General features: G+C 31.6%; 2 protein-coding genes and 1 long non-coding RNA gene across 5 annotated transcripts in view; 2 read left to right on the top strand and 1 right to left on the bottom strand.

Annotated features, from left to right (window-relative positions):
* Positions 1–394: 394 nt before the first annotated feature.
* Positions 395–9,643, bottom strand: LOC127735811 (MORN repeat-containing protein 4-like). Its single transcript, XM_052246192.1, has 4 exons — positions 9,529–9,643; positions 5,666–5,855; positions 4,932–5,041; positions 395–1,473 (listed from the first exon to the last, which is right to left on the bottom strand). Exons 2-4 carry the CDS (start codon positions 5,839–5,841, stop codon positions 1,331–1,333), a joined length of 429 nt encoding a protein of 142 aa, XP_052102152.1. The 5' UTR covers positions 5,842–5,855; positions 9,529–9,643; the 3' UTR covers positions 395–1,330.
* Positions 9,644–9,652: 9 nt separating this feature from the next.
* Positions 9,653–22,712, top strand: part of LOC127735800 (ligand-dependent nuclear receptor corepressor-like protein) — a 29,671-nt gene continuing 16,611 nt past the window's right edge. Inside the window, exons 1-2 of the mRNA XM_052246165.1 lie at positions 9,653–9,759; positions 17,903–17,971. Coding sequence (XP_052102125.1) covers positions 9,666–9,759; positions 17,903–17,971 — 163 coding nt within the window. The 5' untranslated portion in view covers positions 9,653–9,665. The remainder of the gene's footprint in view (positions 9,760–17,902; positions 17,972–22,712) is intronic.
* LOC127735812 (uncharacterized) lies at positions 19,796–21,981 on the top strand. Of its 3 annotated transcripts, none has more exons than XR_007998594.1 (3): positions 19,796–19,948; positions 20,779–21,110; positions 21,277–21,981. It is a non-coding gene; the product is annotated as an uncharacterized LOC127735812 (long non-coding RNA). The 3 variants fall into 3 exon arrangements; XR_007998593.1 differs by having other exon boundaries at positions 20,281–21,110; XR_007998595.1 differs by having other exon boundaries at positions 20,281–21,110; positions 21,443–21,454.

Raw genomic sequence — 22,712 nt, 5'->3', positions numbered from 1 at the left:
CTAGACCTTATGTCATAGATGTAAAACACACAATAAATACATGTACAGTACAGCTACCAATGACCACTAACTTTAACTAGGTAATAAAACACCTAAATTTTGGAAGGCAGGGTCAAAATGTGCTCTCCTCAACAGGAAAGTAGCCTAGGTAACCACAGCTATTGGTTGGAGAACTGTCACTCAAGACAACATTATTACCTTGATAGGTGGCAGAACAAGTAAACAAAATGAATAGTAATTTATAAAAAAAAATAGATAAAATATAAATGAAAACCTTCCAGTAAAAATTACCTGATTAAGCAATATTGGTATTAAAAGTCACAAATGACACAAGAAGAAGAAAACATAAAACTGTATCAATCTATATATTGTTTGAAATAACAATAAACAAATATGTTTTTAAATTCCAATTTTATTAGAAACTTATATCTATTCTATGTAAATAGCAAAATAATCATACAATAAATTCAAAAGTATTAACAAATTAAATTGAGTCTTTGCAAATAAAAAATAGTAAAACTATAAAAAACATAATGGATTTCTGAATAACAACATATATACTATTATATGTATACCCTACATATATAATAAATAATTCTATTGCATAGTACATATTCTTGTGACATGCAATAATTAAGGTAATTCAAGGAATGACAAATAACTACAAAAATTCACAATGTATGTGTGTTGTGACTGATAATCCACAATCTATTAGATTCTGAAACAGAGAATTCTTGAGGAGTTTGAAATTGATTGTATTAACACAGATTTCAACCATTGATTTCATTATTGTGAAACACTTGAGAAGAAAAGAGTATAAGAAAAACAATGCATATGAAGTTATGAAAAAATGTCATTCTGAGTGTGTGTGAATTTTTCGTATCAGTCATAAAAATGATAATCAAAACATTTAAATTCTTTGAAAATATAAAAAAAAAAAAACAAAATTGCTTCTTTGAAAATGAATATAATGTAAAGTAATGAAATCAGAAAAATTTATGTTCATATTCATTATTTAAAGAAAACTATTAAAAGAACAAAGGTTAATATGAAGGGTATATGTTTATACTTTTCACTCAACACAAAAAGTCATATTCTCTTGTATTTCATTTGCACTAACTTTATAAAGAGTTATTTTCCTTTAATTCAAAGATTATTATAAAACTATGATAACCATATATTTATTCAATTTTCATAGTCTGTATACAATTGTCCTATACCCAGATCTAAAGGAAGTCATCAAGTATGCAATGGTTCATGGAATCAAACAGTTTGTTTGATCCTAAAACATCAGCAAATTATTAAAAGTCTAATTCATATAAATATTCTATTAATTTTCCTGTGCCCTTTGTGCTGCCTGTCTAGCTCTTTGTACTTCTCCATGACATTTCTGTCTTCGGACAAGTTTATTGTTTTCAAATTGCCCTTCATTTCTTGGCAAACCATGGGTTAAGTCGGAAAATGTTACCAAACCTATAAAAAGAAATAATAAAAATCGTTAAAATTCCTTTAAAAAAACTTTCAGAAAGTGTTATGAATCAAGTTACTAGCTATGGGGTATGAGTTTTGCTCATTGTTGAAGGCATACGGTGATCTATAGTCTAACTTCTACTTTATTTGGTCTCAGTAGTAAAGTTGTCTCAATGGCACTCATATCACATCTTCTAATTTTTTATATTATATCATATTAACGTCACATCAAATTCCTTCACTGTTCTTATTGATCAGAAGTTTCCAAATTTTTCTTCTAAATTTTTATTTCAGTAAAGTTTCATATGACAACATGCTAGTTAAAAATTGATAAACAATGTACAATACATCATCATATCTACCATCATGAGTCAATCAGTGTTGTATGCAGAAATTCTTATAATGTCCTGTTTCTTTCATGATTTATCTCCCTTTGCAACATAAAATCTGTGCTTAGACTACACCACATTACTATGAATTTCTTGTGTTGCATAAAATTAAAAATATGGTATACTAAAACCAGAACTGATGTGGTTATAAGGTGAAAAATTTTAAAGTAAACCAGAACTGATATGGTTACAAGGCAAAAAATGTCAAGTGCTGTTACCTGTCTTCATACCCTTACTAATCATGTCTACCCTTACTATTCATGCCTACCCCAACAAGTTATTAATATGGACATTTTTTATTAAGTACCATTTAGGTCCAAAACATCTCCCCATACCTTCATGTTAAATTTTTTTCTTTTTTTCAAAAATGAAATTAATGTACATGTATATAAATATTTGTTTGCCTACATCATGAGAAAAATATATTCTGTTAAAACGATAAGCTGCTGTTTTGTTTTATGAAATTTTTATTTCAACTTAACACTTAGATTCAATATGGTTTTAAGCATAATAGTTGATTTTCTATACATCTCCTTCCATGTAGGAATTCCTGACAGGCAAAACATGGTAATAAACTGTTGACACAGAGATATGTCTTGCCTGTCAGCATAAAATTCAGAAAAAGACCATCTGATGGAGAGCAGCATTGCTAATTAATTCATTGGTGCTAAACCATGAACTATTGGGCAGGCCCACTAAATGGTCAATGAATTGAGATGTACAAACAGTAATGTAACTTTATAGAAAATATCAATGTCTATTGTGTGTACTGTGAAAGTACTTTAATTCGTGTGTATCAATTTTCGTGGTTTGAGCAAAAGTTACATGTTCACGGGTTCTTAAATTCATTGATTTTTTCATTTTCTGAAGAAAAAAATCAAGAGGAATTTGAAGCCATCAGAAAAGAAGATTCTTGAAAATAATCATATGTTGTTTTAAAATGATTTGTGGGACATTGCAAAATAAGGTGTTCATTTTCACTCACTTGCTCGTCTTTCAATACTGACAACATTCATCAAATTTTTAATAAAATAATTACTTTATTAATTTTCGGATATAAGCAGATTCATCTACGCTTACAAATTGCCTCGATTGAAGGGAATTGTGTAATCAGAAGTGATGACAGTCATTAACCAGAGATTAAATGATCAACAGATTAACGATCATCAAAGGTGTTGATTGTGCCATAAACTTGTCATTTACCATGAAAGAAAACAGTTTAATACATAAGAGAATACTCCAAATGTACTTTGAACTGTAGAATTAATTTTTATCAAATAATAAAGCAATCTCAATATGAAATTGTTTTTTTTTTTCCGTATGAAAATCATAAGGAGATAAAATTAACACTTCATCATCGGATATCATGACCGAAAGTCTGACTTTCATTGATCAAAACTAATTTTGTCATGAGAATTAAAAGGTTAAAAGTCGTACAGTTTAGGTTTTTTTTTAAGATTAAATGGGTAAAAACCTGTCTGAAGTTGTTTATATAGTTCATATTTCTTCTGATAATTCGATGTATTTTCTAGATTATATGCCGGTATCCATGTAGTCAAACCTATATGGGAATTTTTCTAGTCTTGATTTGGACAACAGTTGTTATTTTTCGTACAACACTTAAATTCATCCACGAAAACCAAGAAAATTGGTACCCGACAAATAAAAGAACTTTCACAATAGTTCCTATCAAACTAACTTAAGCAGAAAATTTAACATTGAAAATTAGTAATTAATTGAAAGTCACTAGACCATGACCTAGGGATCAGGGCCCCCAAATAGTCAACAAACTGATATGTACTGATATTAATGCAACTTCATAGAAAATAGCATCGATCTATTACAAATACTTCCTGTCAAACTGACTTATGCAGAAAACTGAACATTGAAAATTGCTAATTAATTCAAAGTCACTGGACCATAACCTACTGGGACAGGGAGTCAAATTGTCGTCACACTGATATGAACTGATAGTAATGCAACTTTATACAAACTATCATTGATCTATCACAAGTAGTTTCTATCAAACTAATGTAAGTAGAAAACTTAACATTGAAAATTGCTAATTAATTGAAAGTGCCTGTACCATAACCTAGGGGGTATTTACTACCTATACAGGTAGATAACTCTATTGAGTACAATATTAAGTTAAGTGAAAAGAGCCCCTGTATCCCATATGTTAATATGTACAGGACGTCATATTTTTTTACTTCCAATTCAAAATCTAAAACACCATAATAACAGAAGATTCAGTATAATAAATAGAGAATATCATATGGCTTTTACAATATCACACCTGTATTAACCAGAGACACCAATATAATCCCAAGAGCTCTGTTCGAGGGATTATATTGGTTGAGGGTTGATAGTTTATACTTATTGACTAGGTATGAGTGGAATACATTGTAGTAAGTTTATTGCCCCCCAGGTGCAACTATTGCCCTGCGGTTATAGAGTTTCATGGAGGGCAAATAGTTGGAAACTATTGACCGTTCAAATAGTTCAATGCTTGCAATTTAAAAAATAGTGAAAATATTGTGTACCTATTTTATATAGAAAATGATAACGGAGATATAATAAAGTGTGATATTGAAAAAGCCATATCATATACACTTTATTATATATATTGTACATATGTACCTCAAGTACAACTAATTTAGATGTTTTTTTTTCATGAAACATGATGTAAAGTGTATATAAAGGGTTTGATAAAGCCCTTGTTACCATGACTGATATGGATTATGTGAAGTCATTCAGATTAGGGGTTTGATAAAGCCCTTGTAACCGTGACTGATATAGATATCATCACGGTTGGCTGATACAGCATGATTGCCATCGATTGTATTACACATACAATTTACTTGTATTTACTACTAAGTATATAATAAATTAAAATAACACATAGCTGAGAGGGTGATAAAGCTGATAGTTATCCCTCAGAAAAAAACATCTAATCTGCTCTATCACCCTCTTAGCTGTATGTTATTTAGACTGACACTATATATATGCAAACATATGTTTTAATAAGTTTCATTGGAAAACTAATAAGATGATTTTATTACATGTAGTTACCTAATCCTTGAATCTTGCCGTCTTGAAACTGTCCCTCAAATTTCATTCCATCACTTCTTACAAATACACCAAAACCATTAAACTTGCCATTTCTAAATTCTCCTTCATATCTACAGAAAAAAATTGATGATTTGCACAGGAATTTCTAGAAACTAACTTCTGAAAGCCAGAATCTTACTTTAAAATTACAATTACATACAAATTATCACTCTTGTTCTTAGGTATACAGGCATAAAATACTGGTTCACTACAGCTGAGAGCAATTGCGAGAAGTAAATAGAAAACAATATATGTTACTTTAATTATATATCTACAAATGGCACCTCCTGCTTTATTTAGACTTTCAGTGCAATCATGGAGAATATAAACAAAGAGGTTATTTACAGTTGCTTTCACCAAATCAGCCAAACATATAGTTTATTTTAAATGATTGAAGTACATATTTCGGTATTAGTTAACAAATGTTATTTCAGTAAAATTGAGAGTAAATTCATGTGTGTTTTTTACATTGTCATTTCAATTACCAGTGAATGCTGAAATCTATCTACAAAAATGGTCAAAATAATGGGAGGTAACTCTTTTTTATATTCAACCCCATAGTCATGATAGTCTACTACACATGATTTCTGCTAAATTGCTAGAAATTGCTCTATAGCATTTGAAATGTTATTTTCAGAGTTCTAAGGGAAAAGAAAAATATAGCTGACAGTGTCTTGTATATACATGTACAGTACCTTGAATGATCAGCAAACACCATTATACCATTTCCATCACACAATCCCTTATTGAAGGCACCATAGTACTGAGATCCATCAGGAAATTTCATTACACCATACCCTTCCCTCTGTCCTTGGTCATTCCACTCACCATTATATTCACTCCCATCAGGATACTTATATGAATTCTTCATTCCTTATTCTAACCCTATAAAATACAACAGTATGAATTCTTTATTCCTATACAATACAACAAAATCTTTAACAGTTTGAGCAGCTATAAGAAGTTGAACTTGATTTTTTATACCTTTTTCTCTATGCTTTGTTTATTTTGCCCATTGTTCTCTATAATCTAGCACCCCAACATTCTCTTTTGTATTATTTGTTTGCCTATTTTTCTTTTATTTTTTATGCCCTTTATTCTGTACTTCTGCCCATTATTGTCTATTTTCTTCACCTCATCCATACCATCCTATAAGAATTCAGTTCTTTTATTTGTAGTTCCTGATAAAAATGTGACGAAAACTTCATACATACATGTAAAACTAAGGATTCTGTAAACTGAAAGTTGATAAGCAATAAATGTAAATAAAAATGTGTCACATGGTATAGCATGTCAACATGAAACCTCATAATAAATTTCAGAAAGCTCTGAAAAATTTGAAGAAAAGGTCATGGGATGACAGATGAACAGACAGGGGTAAAACAATATACCCACTCCTTCAGATAAGGGGTATAATCATAATATTATCTTTGACAAATTCAGCTTTTCAACATTTTTAGTTTTTTACAGTATTTAAAATAAAAAAGAGCTGCACCTATCTTTATGCTTTAAATGAATTTATATGATCAACTAGAAATACTGTGAGCACTGTTCAAATAGATCCCCCACCCTAATAAAAAATAAATGGAGAATGTGTCCATGGGACACAGATGATGCCCCAGCTTGCAAATATCTTTATAAAGGGACATATCTCATGAACGGTAAAAGTGATGAACCCAAATTCGAACTTCTTTGTTATGTGGTAATCAGCATTGTGTATAAGTTTCATAACATTTGGTTGAGGCAAACTAAAGTTAAAGAACGAAAACTTATTTTGAGACATACGGATGGATGATGTACAGACAAGGGAAACACTTAATGCTCCCTCCGGCCCAGCAAATTATACAAAATTATGCAAACACAGTGGTACCCATTGACACAAAACATGAATAATTTGGCCCTAATAAGGTTACCTCAAGTTTAACTAAGTTTCTGGCCTTGATTTTTGAATGAATAAAATTCTATAAATGTCCAAAGTGTGAAAAATGGACAGTTTACAATGATTTTCAACAAATAAAGTTCCATAACTTTGCAATGTCATATCAGAAATTTATAAAAAACAAAAGGAAGTTATTTCAATAGATGTAAACAAGCCACCGAAGTTTCATGAAAACTGCTCAAAGCATTGAAAACTGGAACCCCCCCCGCCCCCCTTTTTATGAATAAAGTCCCAATACTCTAAAATGTAAAATCAGATATCTTTTAAAATTGAAAGGGAACTTATGTCAATATATATATATATATATATAAACAGTTCACCACAGTTTCATGAAAATTGAAAAATCACCCACAACTCAGAAATGTAAAATAAAAAATTTATTAAAATTGAAAGGGAGCTCACGTCAATAGATATAAACAAATCACTCAAGTTTCATGAAAATGGTGAAAACGTTTTTGAGTTATTGTCCGAAGTGTTGACGACGGACAGACAACGGTATACCATATTATATCCCGTAAACGGGCGTATAAAAATATTATTGTTGAGAGATTCAGCTTTTAAATCTTTTTGAAAGTTTTTTACATATAAAATTGAAACTATTCAAAGGGTTTAACAAATTTCTTTGCGGAATGTAAAAAATATATAAACTGGGCATTTCCTGACTAAAAGCAAGCTTAATTTTTACAACATCATACAAAGTTGACCTTATAACTGGTTTGACTGTATTGAAATTTCACAAGAATGGTTTCATTTGATAACTGATTATGACATTGTCAAAAAGCATATTATATATCATACCTGTTTCAAAAGTAGGTTAATGCATTGGGACTTGACTAAAGTTCTGATATAGCCCGTTAATCATCTATGTGTTTTTTAAATTAATGTGGATAGTGTCCACATGTGGACACAGATGATGCCCCCCCTTGCATATCATATAGTTATAAAGGGACATAACTGAAAAACGGTAAAAGTGATGCTACTCAAATTTGAACTTGATCTGAGTTTTGTGGTAATAAGCATTGTGTGTAAGTCTAATAACATTTCGTTGAGGCTAACTTAAGTAGAGAACAAAAACTAAAAATTCAGCAATTTTTCTATTTGTAAACACGCATAACTCTAGAACGGTTGTGTATAAGTTTTATAACATTTGGTTGAGACAAACCATAGTTAGAGAACGCAAACAAAAAATTCAGCAATTTTTATGTTTATAAAGGGACATAACTCAAGAACGGTAAATGTGTCACCACCAAATTTCGTACTTAATCTGTATTATGTAGTAATAAGCATTGTGTATAAGTTTCATAACATTTGGTTGAGGCAAACTAAAGTTAGAAAACGGAAACAAAAAATTTGTACTTGATCTTAGTTTTGTGGTAATGAATATTGTGTATAGGTTTCATAATGTTTGGTTGGGGCAAACTTAAGTTACAGAAAGGAAACTAAAAATTTTGCAATCTTTCAATTTATAAAGGGGCATAACTCAATAATGGTTAAAGTGACACTACCCAAATTCAACTTGATCTGTGTTTTATAAGTGGAAGTCAAAATTAAACATTGCATTGTATAAAGCATTGATTGTAGTTGATTCAACTATAATCATGGACAAAGGAAGATAAATCCAATTTTAAAAATTACTTGATATTTAGAAGAAAATACAAATTTTGCAATTTTTCCATTTGTAAAGGGGCATAACTCTAGAACGGTTAAAGTGACGCCACCAAATTTCAAACTTGATCTGTGTTTTGTGGTAATAAGCATTGTGTATAAGTTTCATAACATTTGGTTGAGGCAAACTTAAGTTAGAGAACTGAAACTAAAAATTTTGCAATTTTTCCATTTATAAAGGGGCATAACTCTAGAACGGTTAGAGTGACGCCACCAAAATTCAAACTTGATCTGTGTTTTGTGGTAATAAGCATTGTGTATAAGTTTCATAACATTTGGTTGAGGCAAACTTAAATTAGAGAACGGAAACCAATTTTGGGACGTACGTACGTACAGATGGACAAGGGTAAAACTTAATGACCCCACCGCTAGGGCGGGGGCATTAAAAATAGTATACCCCTACTTTCCAAAACCGTCGGTATATGTTTTTTTGTAAATGCATGTAGACGATTTACGTGCTATATATCTGACCTGTAGTCAAATCCCTATGGGTTGATTTAAGTAATTTTTAAATTTTGTTCATATAAATAACTTCATATGTATTGTATGTCTATTATCATGTAGGATATGTTATACATTATTTTTCAAATATTCAATGCTGTCAAATAAATTGTATAATATCCTGATGACAGTGAATGCACTATCTTGCATCTGAGACTACTATAACATAATGTGTTAGTAAGTCTCAGCTTGCATAAACAAATTTCATGTTAGATCTTCAGTTAATGTAAAAAACCATAAATTTACATAGTCTTGTAATGAAAAAACTCACACAAGTATATATAGTCTACTATGGTAATTAAACACACACATTTAATTGTATTTACAATATTTTCTCTAGATTTCTCTTCCTTATTGTACATGGTTTTACTGAGTTAATTAATAAGTGTAAAAGAATAGCTATTTTTAATGACAATAATCAGTAATTATTTAAAAAGATTATCGCACTTTTACCTGTTTTACCAGTTTCTTAAATATTCATTAAGTGAATCAAGAGATCGTGATTTGTCTGTCACACCTGTAATGTTTACAATTGGACACCTGGACGTGTTCTACGTCATCAATATCAGTGTTCCTCTCACAGATGCAACATGGTAGATTGTGGAAACTCGAGGTGTCTGCAAGAAAAAAGATCTTTCAAGAAAGAACTTCTATCATGGAGTAAAAAAATACCCATCGCCGTTGGTAAGAATTTGTTGATATACTCAGCCGTTTTTTGGTTCGTATTTCCGGTTGTTGATGTTGTTTTATGTATCTCTTCCAGCATCCTGAATCCATTGTCAAAATTTTGACCGGCTCTTCCTTATATGTCGTTTCACCCCACTTAAATCATGATTTAATTTTTTTAATTTTCATATTATTTATAACATTGTATTGTTTAATGGACAATGTAATAAAATAAGTGTTTAATGTTGTTATATTGAATAGAACATTATTAAGACATGTCTTTTATATTGACGTTTTCTCAGGTAAAAATTTTGACAGAAATCTACGATTATCGATCGCCCAGCCTCCCAAAATTTTGTTGAACCATATGTGTGTGATACTTTAAATGGCGTTCTTTTTTTTTTTGGAACAAAGACATTGTTTATTTATTTTTTTCCCTGGTTGACAAATTCTCAATTTCTCATAAGAATAATACATTTTGTAAAGGCTAAATTAAGATCATGCAATTTGGGGGAAATTTACCTTGCATAATAAATATGCCTATTTGGAATGTGATGTACAGTGTATTGATTTTCTAGGCAGTATGTTGCAGCTATTTTGGTGGGTTGACCTGAGTTGTAGAAGTGGGAAATTGTCATAATGTATTGATTTTTAACACTTTATTCTTTTGTATATTTCTTTGATTTATTGAAATTTATTTTTTTGCCATTTCTTAAAACAAACTGGTTACACATGAATGATCAAATTGAATTGAAGGTGAATTTTAACCTGTTTGATTTGGGATGCAATTAATAGACTGTTCATGTTTGACATGATTAATGCATTAAAATTAGTGACTAACCAGCAGTTAGAAGGTGTTTTGTGAATAAGGAAATTTAAAGAAAATAGTCATAACTTTTTTCTGTGAATGACTTCATGATTATTTGGGGATTATTAAAAAAATGTTTCCTGAAATTTTACATTTCAAAATCATGTTCATCATTTTAAAGTTTTAAAATTTAACATCTTTAAGAAGATTAGATGCAAAACTTTACACTTGGATAAGTCTCCTTTTAGTTTTATTACAATTGAAATAATTTAATTTACATTGGTTGATTTGAAATGCAGATTGGTTCTAGTGTTTCAATTTAACAGTGAATGGCAGCTGCATGCTCCTCACTTGTGAATCAACTTCTCCAATCTTTTATTGTCAATTTTCAAAAGAAACACCCAGATTATTCTGAAACAGTTAAATATAAAGCTCTCTTGATTTTGCCATTATGTGTGGACATCTTTATTGCTATTTAGGAATTTTATTAATGTAAAAAAGTTGGGTGTACTTTGAAAGGTTTATAACCCTTGAAATCTGGGATTTTTTAAGAAGTAATAGAAATAAAAAAAAGTTAAAAAAAAAAAAAAAGAGTAAAAATGATCCATTTTTTCCCCCAATTAAAAGATGTTCATTTCATCTTAAACATTAATATAATACTCAACAACTAAAGAAACACACTGATTCCATTAACTTTCTCAGAGTAAAAATTTCTATTGCATTTATCTTTTTTTTTAAAGTGACTTTATAATGGGTCAAAATATTTCTTGAATCCAAAAATCTAATGCTGTGAAAGTGAAGATTTTTGTTTAAATTTTCATTTCTGACTTCTCTTAAAAACAAAACATTTTCAACCCTAATCTAAAAGTGTTGCCATATTTGTGATACTGAGGTGGCGTGTAATTTTCTACCTGAAAACAAGTTAAATGACTTTGATGTTCAATTTTTGAATCATTTATTTTTCTGATGACCACTTTGAAATTGGCGGATCCTTATCTTAGAATTTTTGTAAACCTATTGGTTAATTTCAAGATTATGCTAAAATAAACTAGAAATTTTCAATTTTCAGCAAAAACAAAAATTATGAAACTACTGTATTGGTATGAATGGTGTATTATTTGTATTGTTAAGTATACATATACATGTATGATCAAGGGTTATTTTCCCTAGGAATTACTTTTTTGAATTTTCAGATTCCTTAAAAGCCATTAAAGTGTAATTTTCTGCTCTCTGACATTTTTGCGTCTATCAGAAAATATTTTCCAGTTTTTATGTAATAAAAATAATTTTCATCAGTGTAAAATATTGACCCCTGTTATTAGCTGTAAGGGGGACAACAGTTTTTTAAACTGTACATCCAGTATATCATTTGATATCAACTATTTGGATGAATTGTATGGCAACTTTATACTTTTATCACACCTTTATGCTTTATATAGCCATAATTGATCAACCTGATATTACAGTGTAAAACAATTCAAATGTTCAAATGTACATTATGCAACTGTTAAGTAAACATGACTTTTTCAGGTGGATTGTTGTCTCATTGGCAATCATACAACATCTCCCTATTTTTATAATGATTTTAGTATTATTTTGAGTGATTTGTCAAGTAAATGATATTTTGCTGGCAACAGCATTCGTTGATAACAAATTTTCTTTATAGATCAAGAATTACACAACAAATTTTCTTTACACATGTAGATAAAGAATTACACAATTTCAAGATCATAAGCAAGAAGCATTTGTTTATGTAAATGTTTATGTGTCAGTTTGTTTTATGAGTATCCATCAAAATGAACTGTTGTCCAAATCAATAATGCATGCATCATTTAAAATTCATTTAGAACTCTATCTGACCAGTAAAAGTTCCCTTTTACTACATTAGTGCAACAGTGCTGTAATATGTACCAGCTGTATAAATTTTCAGTTTAAGTTAAATTTAGAAATAATACAGATCGAAATGAAGTTGAAATGCCTATCCATAGATATGAATAAATGAAATGTAACTTTTATGTTTGGTATATATATGTCAAGGAGAGAGCAATCCAACAAAACAGATAACAGGCAATTACCAGTACTATGAATACATAGCAGAGGCGGATTTAGAGGGTTTTTCAGGGGGCCCGGAGCCCCCTTTTATGGGAAAAATTTGGTTGATTATATAGGGAATATAATGGTTTACTTTTATAAATTGTAACTTGGATGGAGAGTTGTCTCATTGGCACTCATACCACATCATCCTATATCTAATCACTGAAGCATGACTGGAGCGGGCCCCCTCTTGGGCAGTCTGGGCCCCCCTTATGAAAATTTCTGGATCCGCCACTGCATAGGGATATTGTTAGTATTTGATTGATTGATTGGTGTTTAACAACACTTTCAGCACTGTTGGCTATAATTTGTGATGGCCAGCTTTTATTATTGAAGGAAGCCAGTACCCAGAGATCCAAGAGAAAACCATCAACCTTTGGTAGGAAAACTGACAATCATAGTCAATTAAGATTGGAGTCGAATGCACCTCACAACCTCAGTGTTGATAGGCTAGTGATACCGTAGTTGTAGGTGAAGTACTTAGACCACTCTGCACAGAGGCAGCCCCTGTTAATTTTTGAGCATGAAGCATGGTGTTCCTATGGTCATGTGATACTCCTTCATTAATGCCTACAGTTGAAATTAAACAGATGGCTATCATCACTTAAATTAATTCAGGGACACTTAGTTGTAAATAAATACAAATAAGTATGTAAACTTGACACTAAAACTATTTGTGTTCTTGTATATTATTAGACAGATTTACATTTTTCAGCTTTAAGCATAAAAATGCTAATCACATGTGTAAATTTAAAAAAATATATTTATCCGAAATACTGGTATTCTGTATGAAAATCTGATGTGGCTGGCATGAAATGTTTGAAATTAACTAACATTAAAATTCAAAGCAGTTTTCAGAACCTGACTAGGAGTTGTGTCCTTGAAATATTGAATATCAATAAAATTAATGAGTATAGATGAAAACTAATTTCTGTCTTGTAGAAAAGTCATATAGATAATCAAGGAACTTGTTTTGCTTAAGGAAAAACTGAATATCAATAAAATTAATTATGATTATTGATGAAAACTTATGTGTGTCTTGATTAAAAATTTCTATATTTTTGAAGTTGAACTTACACCTTAAAGTAAAGGACAGACCGTCAGTCTCATTTGTCAACTTTCCAGTAGATATGGCATATGGCTCTTTAAATAATAAAAGTTCATGATCAGTTAATCAGTAAAAAAAGTAAAATAACAAAAATACCAAACTCCAAGGAAAAGTCAAAACTGAGAGTCCTTTTTCAAATGGCTAAATCAAAAGCCCAAACACATCAAACGAATGGAAAACAACTGTCATATTCCTGATTTGGTACAGGCATTTCCTTATGTAGAAAATGGTGGATTAAACCTGGTTTTATAGCTAGCTAAACCTCTCACTTGTATGACAGTCACATAGAATTCCATTATATTGACAACAATGTGTGAGCAAAACAAACAGACATAATAGGTAAAAATGTCAAAAATTGGGGTACAGCAGTCAACATTGTGTTATAATCTTAAGACACTAAAAATTATTTGTTTTTTGGATGAATACCTATGTTTGAATGGAATAGAAGCCTTTATAACTATATAAAATTAGGAGATGTGGTATCAGGGTTCTCACTAAGTCTAATCCGGGACTAAATATTTTGAAAACTGGGGAGTCCATAGATGCATCAAGATTGTAAAAAGTTGTATCAACTGAGCATATATCACATCATTTTGTAGCAAAGGTTTAACATGTTTAAGATTAATTTAAATTTGATGTCATTTTCTTGCTCTTTTTTGCATGGAGACTGAAATGATAAATTATATACATGTATAGCAACAAATTTAATCTTTTTACTTGCCATGGCCAAAATTGATGAGTCTCTGGACTCCCCTTAAAAAAAACATTAGTGAGAACCCTGTGGTATGTTTGTCAACTAGACAACTATCAAATTCAATAGATCAAAGGACAGAGAACCCTGTGGTATGTTTGTCAACTAGACAACTATCAAATTCAATAGATCGAAGGACAGAGAACCCTGTGATATGTTTGTCAATTAGACAACTATCAAATTTAATAGATCAAAGGACAGAGAACCCTGTGATATGTTTGTCAACTAGACAACTATCAAATTCAATAGATCGAAGGACAGAGAACCCTGTGATATGTTTGTCAACCAGACAACTATCAAATTTAATAGATCGAAGGACAGAGAACCCTGTGATATGTTTGTCAACTAGACAACTATCAAATTCAATAGATCAAAGGACAAGGATGTGAACAATTATAGGTCACCTAACCATCTTCAAGACAACAATGAACAAAACCCATACCCTATTTTAATTTATAAAATGCCCTAGTATTACAAAATGTGAAACCCAACCACCTGACTTTTACTACAGCAATGAACGAAAAAAGACATCAACCATAGAGCACATGTGATAGTGAAAATTCATGGGGACGCTCTCTCAGGAGTAAACAACCCATAAAGTTCTGTAAATGATAAGAACATACACCTTAGGCACGGTGGACACATTCTACTGCATCTATGAATTCATTGGGACTACACTTTTGGTCTTAATTTTTAGGATAAAGATTGGAAGCATATTGTCACATGCTTGATAGCTAAATTTTCCAGCACTCTCACTCATCTCTACCTTTGGTAGCACAAGCAATATAGTCACAACAAGACAAATTGACATATGAAAGCTAATCTTTTCATGTTTCACCACAAGATAAAATGACATTTGCAAGCTGATATTTTCATGGTTGTAACAATCTCCTTGTCTTTAGATTAAGGTTATTACTGTATAATGAATATTCAAGAGTTATACCCTTTTATAAAAGGTAAACCATTGTACTTTTTTTTTCACTAAGAAAATAATAGAAGAAATGTCTTTGTTGGGCATGAAAAATTCAAAGGACACTTGTGTCTATTGTTGTGGCAGATTTTTACATTCAGTAATATAAGACTACAGAATCTGGCCTGCATTACACAAAATCTTAGGACTAAAATTGATCATTAGTACATGTATAGTGATTATTTTGTATACTGAAGTGTTTATGAATTACGATCAATTTAATTGTAAGATGTCTGTGAAATGATCACGAGGACCTGAATGATAAGGGGAAAGGGAATATTAACTTAATATGTATGAGACAACATTTCCAAGATATGATAAGACTAATGTTGGCGTACAGCATGATATTGACAGTACATCATGATCATTGTTAAATTAAAATGCATGTAATAAATTTAGAAAACTAGGCAATTGCAATGCAAACTATATGATAATCTATGTATATATATATGTTTGAGTTACGATTGTGTAGTTTTTATAACTATATAAAAAGGTGATATATATGTAGATACATACACAATGTACTTTAAAAGAACAGTATGGTGTTTTACATGTAAGGGAACAGGGTTGTCAATGTGGTTTTTCATGTTGATAGTATTTGGAAGGTCCTAACAATTAGCTTCACAAATCAATGTTAGAGTACTTTAAATAAATGATGAGACAAAAATAGCATAGTCTAACAATATTATAGTATTATGACCACATCGAACATTACATTTGTAAGAAACTTAGAGGGAAACATTCTATTTTATCATACTATAAAAAGTATATGTCACTGAGCTTGCTTTTAACTGATTAGTTGTGTTAATTCTCATGATTTGTTAGGATTCAGGATTATACAACGAAAAAGCACATATATGCAATCAGAAGGAACACTAATTGTTATAATTTTAAAATAGAATAATTAAATTTGTTCAGTCAAAAACTTTGGTGGGTCTTTTGTAAACAGATTTTTTCAACAGGAAATATATACTTGTAGGTGTAAGATTGGTGACTCCAAACTCCAAATTTACCATAGGACTCATCTAGAATAATTGCAAGGATTTCTGCTGATTTCAGTGACACATAACTGAAAAATCAATATGAGAAAGTCTATAGATTATGGAAAAAATGGGAGATAACTCAAACATTTTTTAAATAAATTACTTTGAAATATTTTTTTTGAACGAATTACTTTAAAAATGAAAGTATTTCATGAACTGAAAATGAATTTTATGACATGTATATCTCCATCATTTTACAGTTAAACAATAATGGACAGATAACACATTTCTGCTCAGGTGTTACCAAACATCTGTCATATTGATAGAGTGTGAATGACTTATTACTACTTACATGTACTTTTTGTACTTGTAGACATAAGTTTGAACAGATAATTGTCTTTAATGTGCTGTAAATAAATGTTTTTCTTTACCTAATTGAAAGAATAGAAAGTCAGTTATTTTACTTGAAATGTATTTTATATATTACCTTTAACTGCTAAATTGCTGTGAAAGATTTGTATTTGTATTTTCCTCCAACAAGAATTGTCAGGTACACTTGATGTACAAATATATGGGAATCTTTATAATCAAAAGTGATTAAAAAAAGAACAGCTTTATCATCTTAGGTCAACTTTGCTCAAGAGAAAGCAAACTTTGTTTTTGTGTAATTTACAAAATAAATTGTAGTGTATGTATAAATAAATCATGGTTAATGCTGGTACTTTGATTTCTTGTTGGATGGTACCATGAGTTTTACAGTCAACCAACAGTGGTATTGATTCAGTGATTATAATGTACTGTTTTGGTGCTCTTGGTGCAGATTTTCTGGATTTATCACAGGGGTTCAAATTAGTGTGGGTCTGTCAGGGACCTGCCTTTCTAGGAGTGGACTTTTTATTTTTGAATTTAAAAAATCAAGGACCTCCAATTTTAACACTAATGCTTTATACAGCATTGTTGACTTTCATATGGAGGACCATTCACCTGAAAATTCAAATGGTTCTGGACCTTTCATTATTTAAAACAAAACTGAACCCCTGTATCTTCTCTAGCAATCAAAGGGACATAATTTCAGAAAGACAAAGCTAAAGAAATACTTTAGGGACTATGTAACCAAATCATCGCAAGTGGACCTAATAAGGACTACCTAAAACTTTCTCAGCTTACATGAAATAGCAGGATAATTAATAAGTGGGAGGGTTGAGAAAAAAACCTAGTTTAACCTCACATGTACAACATTCAAAATTTTGCATTCAATTTTCATGTGTGCTTCTGATGACAGTTTCCAGGTTGTAGCAAAAGTTGTAATTACACAACTAACACATGAAAATATTTTCTTTCCCAAAAGTAATGTGAAATATCTTCTAATAGGATTGCTGAATTTAATGATTTTGCCAGAAAAAGCCTTATTACATAGATTTTGTAAATAAATTTTGATTATTTTCAGGTCTTGAGAGGATAGCTGAAGAATTAGCTGGAGAGAATGTCATCAAAGAATTGTTACTACCTTTCAATGGTTAGTGAATAATTGATAAAATATAATATTGTTATGTTGAAAAACATAAAAGGAATATTTCAAAGAATTCATTCAAAAAGTGAATTAAATCTTCATTTAAAGCACTAAGTTTTTTAATTCCTTCTTTGAGTCTAGAAATAAATTAATTAAAAAATTATTTTCTTCATCCAAACATCACAGGAAGATGAAGCACTTGTTAATTTGTGTTTTATTGTCAGTTTAATTAGGGACACATGGGGTATGTCAGACTAATATGTTAGCCAATGAAAATAACACTTTATAAATTTGGTGCATCTGAGATGCTTTTCTGAATATACCTTCATCAACAATGCTCAAACCTACAAAACTAAAAGCTGAGGAATAATTAATAGATGAATATGTGAGTAGTTTTTAGTTTATAAAGAATTTCTTAACAATAAAATAATGAAAAAAGGTACCATCACCAAATATAAAAATTAAAAACACCAAAATTTACAAAAGCATAAAGACAGGAAAGATTGCACAATATTTTGTCAAAGTGGTCTTTCAGGGCTTATTGCCACCATGGAAGCATGGCAAAGCACTGCATTAAAATCTACTACTATAAATAAGAGTAGCTTTCAAATTTCAACATTCTTTTAGTATGAATGAATATAAATACATGTCTATGTGAATGTTTTCAATTATGATAATGCTTAAAACATCATACTGACATGAGTGACAATATTTTCAATTGTATTACAGTGTACTATAAAATACCGTTCACGGCTGCTTAATTTTCAGAGAAAAATTAAAAGGCATGATATTCAAAACACTGTGGACAAGTTGATTTTTAGAAATCCTAGGACATGACTATGGCTAGCTTGAAAAAGACACTGTTCAAATCATATATCCCTATACTGCTTTTCCACACCAATTCATATTAATTGATATTAAAGTCTAATAGAGCATATGGAAATGCCTTTTCAACGTTAATACCAACATGTACCGCTACTTCAGTAAACTATATTGTAATCGGGTGAGAAAGGCTTTGTATAGTGAGTGATTTGTCAAACGTTACACAAAAATAAATGTATCCAAGTTTCTATGTCTAGTTCCCAGGTTTCAATATCTGTTGTTGTCCATACTTGATTGTCCCATTGGGTTTTTCTTTTTTCTTTCTTTCCACTATACAAGAAAAGATAGCAGGTAAATCACCAATGCAGAACAACAAAACAAGATACACCACATCACTAACCCTAATTTAAAGCAACTAAAAAAGAAAGACAGAAAAAGTTGATGAAAAGCATTTCCCCAAAAAAAGAATTACTCAACAACCTATCTAGAATCGAGGCAAATGTCCAACATTTTAGGCTGTATGTAAATAAATTTTGTGTTTTTTGGTTACTGTCTTATTAACGTTTATCCCACATCTCTTTTGACTTTGATTGACTTTTTTAAGAAAATCAAAAAAGTCAAACAGACTAAAAAGAATTGCATGAATAATGTAGGTTTATGGTCTTAAGGTAGATAGGGTGTCTTCCTCCATTGTGGATTTTGAAATACCAGAAAACAATTGGTCTAGATCTTTAATAAAAGGTGCAAATATTGAGAGTAGTAGGTAATTCATATGTAAGAATTTTTATTTGAATAGAGAAAATGACATATTTTATCATATTTATGGTTGTATTTTACAAAAAAACAGAATACTTTTGTTTTAATTCTATTTTTTCCAACTTTGCCACATAAGGGGAGGCAACTCAAATGTAAGGGCAGATAATTCAGATAAAGTTACTTTTACAATAGAATGTGTTAGGAATTTACCTATTTTATTATGTAGTAAGAAAATGGGTCCCGTGACCCCATTTTTAGCTCACCTGGCCCGAAGGACCAAGTGAGCTTTTCTCATCACTTGGCGTCCGTCGTCCGTCGTCGGCGTTAACTTTTTACATTTTGAACTTCTTCTAGAGAACCACTGAATGGAATGAAACCAAACATGGCATGAATGTTCCTTATGAGGTGCTGACCAAGTGTTGTTACTTTGTAGCCGATCCATCATCCAAGATGGCCGCCAGCGGGGGACTTAGTTTAACATAGGACCCTATGGGAAATGCATACAAATGACTTCTTTTAGAGAACCACTGAATGGAATGAAACCAAACATGGCATGAGTGTTCCTTATGAGGTGCTCACCAAGTGTTGTTACTTTGTAGCAGATCCATCATCCAAGATGGCCGCCAGCGGGGAACTTAGTTTAACATAGGACCCTAAGGGTAATGCATACAAATGACTTCTTTTAGAGAACCACTGAATGGAATAAAACCAAACATGGCATGAATGTTACTTATGAGGTGCTGACCATGTGTTGTTACTTTGTAGCTGATCCATCATCCAAGATGGCCGCCATCAGGGAACTTAGTTTAACATAGGACCCTATGGGAAATACATAAAAATGTCTTCTTTTAGAGAACCACTGAATGGAATGGAACCAAACATGGCATGAATGTTCCTTATGAGATGCTGACCAAGTGTTGTTACTTTGCAGTCGGTCCATCATCCAAGATGGCCGCCAGCGGGGGACTTAGTTTAACATAGGACCCTATGGGAAATACATAAAAATGTCTACTTTTAGAGAACCATTGAATGGAATGAAACCTAACATGGCATGAATGTTCCTTATGAGGTGCTGACCAAGTGTTGTTACTTTGTAGCCAATCCATCATCCAAGATGGCCGCCAGAGGGGGACTTAGTTTAACATAGGACCCTATGGGAAATACATAAAAATGTCTTCTTTTAGAGAACCACTGAATGGAATGGAACCAAACATGGCATGAATGTTTCTTATGAGATGTTGACCAAGTGTTGTTACTTTGCAGCCGATCCATCATCCAAGATGGCCGCCAGCGGGGGACTTAGTTTAACATAGGACCCTATGGGAAATGCATACAAATGACTTCTTTTAGAGAACCACTGAATGGAATGAAACCAAACATGGCATGAATGTTCCTTATGAGGTGCTCACCAAGTGTTGTTACTTTGTAGCAGATCCATCATCCAAGATGGCCGCCAGCGGGGGACTTAGTTTAACATAGGACCCTATGGGAAATACATAAAAATGTCTTCTTTTAGAGAACCACTGAATGGAATGAAACCAAACATGGCATGAATGTTCCTTATGAGGTGCTGACCAAGTGTTGTTTCTTTGTAGCCAATCCATCATCCAAGATGGCCGCCAGCGGGGGACTTAGTTTAACATAGGACCCTATGGGAAATACATAAAAATGTCTTCTTTTAGAGAACCACTGAATGGAATGGAACCAAACATGGCATGAATGTTTCTTATGAGATGTTGACCAAGTGTTGTTACTTTGCAGCCAATCCATCATCCAAGATGGCCGACAGTGGGGGACTTAGTTTAACATAGGACCCTATGGGAAATACATACAATTGTCTTCTTTTAGAGAACCACTGAATGGAATTGAACCAAACATGGCATGAATGTTCCTTATGAGTTGCTGACCAAGGGTTGTTACTTTGCAGTCGATCCATCATCCAAGATGGCCGCAAGGGGGGGGGGGGCTTAGTTTAACATAGGACCCTATGGGAAATACATACAAATGTCTTCTTTTAGAGTACCACTGAATGGAATGAAACCAAACATGGCATGAATGTTCCTTATGAAGTGCTGACCAAGTGTTGCTACTTTGTTGCCGATTTACTGTTCAAGATGGCCACCAGGATATTTTATTAAATAACGGGACCAATATTAATCAAAATTTGGCCTCAATCATTATTTGGGTATCTGTTATGATTTTTATCTATCTTTACATGATTTCTAAAACCAAAGTAGAGTCAGGTGAGCGACACAGGCTCTTGAGAGCCTCTAGTTTCTTTTTCTTATCTGAAAGCATATTATTAGAGCTATCTTCTCATATCTTATCTCAAAATTCTATGGTGTAGTTTTCGTTTTATGGCAGAAAATTGGGTTTTCCATGCATAATCTATACAAAATCTGTCAATTTTGCACAACCTGTAGCGTGAAAATAAGCCCCGTGCCACATTCTTTTTATTATTTTTTTTGAAAAAGCATGATATAAACTAGATTTTGGCAAATTATTTAAAAATTCTATGGATCATAATTTAGACACCCCATCTACCTTAAATGCAAAAGTAGAATACGAAATAAATGAACTAATGGAACGATTGCAATTGGTTTACGCAATTAAATTACATACAATATGCATGCCCTTATTATATATTTTTAAAACATAGCCTCATCATCTCCTACCATTTATTTCAATTTATATCAATACTTTATGCTTTCAAATCTTATTTTTTAAATTTATTCCTCTGTTTTTATAGGACCCCAAAAACATTTTGCAGTCCTATATTGGTATGACGTTGTCGTCATCCGGCTTCGTCGTCTTCCGAAGACACATTGGTTTTCGCACTCGAACTTTAGTTTAAGTGAATGGATCTCTATGAAATTTTACCATAAGGTTCAATACCTCAAAAGGAAGGTTGGGATTGATTTTGGGGGTTATGGTAACAACAGTTAAGGAATTAGGGGCCAAAAAGGGGCCAAAAATAAGCATTTTTGTAACTTTCAGACGTAACTTGTGTGTTAGTGTATGGATCTCTCTGACATTGTACCAAAAGTTTCCATATCACAAAGGGAATGCTGGGATTAATTTTGGGGGTAATTGCTTCCAAATTTTAGGAATTAGGGGCAAAAAAAGGGGCAAAAAACAAGCATTTTTCTAGTTTTATGACAATAACTTG

The sequence above is a fragment of the Mytilus californianus genome, unplaced genomic scaffold (assembly GCF_021869535.1).
Source record: "Mytilus californianus isolate M0D057914Y unplaced genomic scaffold, xbMytCali1.0.p SCAF_3, whole genome shotgun sequence".
Classification (NCBI taxonomy): domain Eukaryota; kingdom Metazoa; phylum Mollusca; class Bivalvia; order Mytilida; family Mytilidae; genus Mytilus; species Mytilus californianus.
This window is presented reverse-complemented; position numbering and strand designations above follow the sequence as displayed.

Bases quoted from the DNA above. Each gene is read 5' to 3' on its own strand.
- LOC127735811 (XM_052246192.1), bottom strand. From the start codon at position 5,841: ATGAAGAATTCATATAAGTATCCTGATGGGAGTGAATATAATGGTGAG. The intron at 5,042-5,665 runs GTACTGTACATG...TTTTTTCTGTAG, and splicing joins GTGTTTGCTGATCATTCAAG to ATATGAAGGAGAATTTAGAA. The intron at 1,474-4,931 runs GTAACTACATGT...TTCTTTTTATAG, and splicing joins CGGCAAGATTCAAGGATTAG to GTTTGGTAACATTTTCCGAC.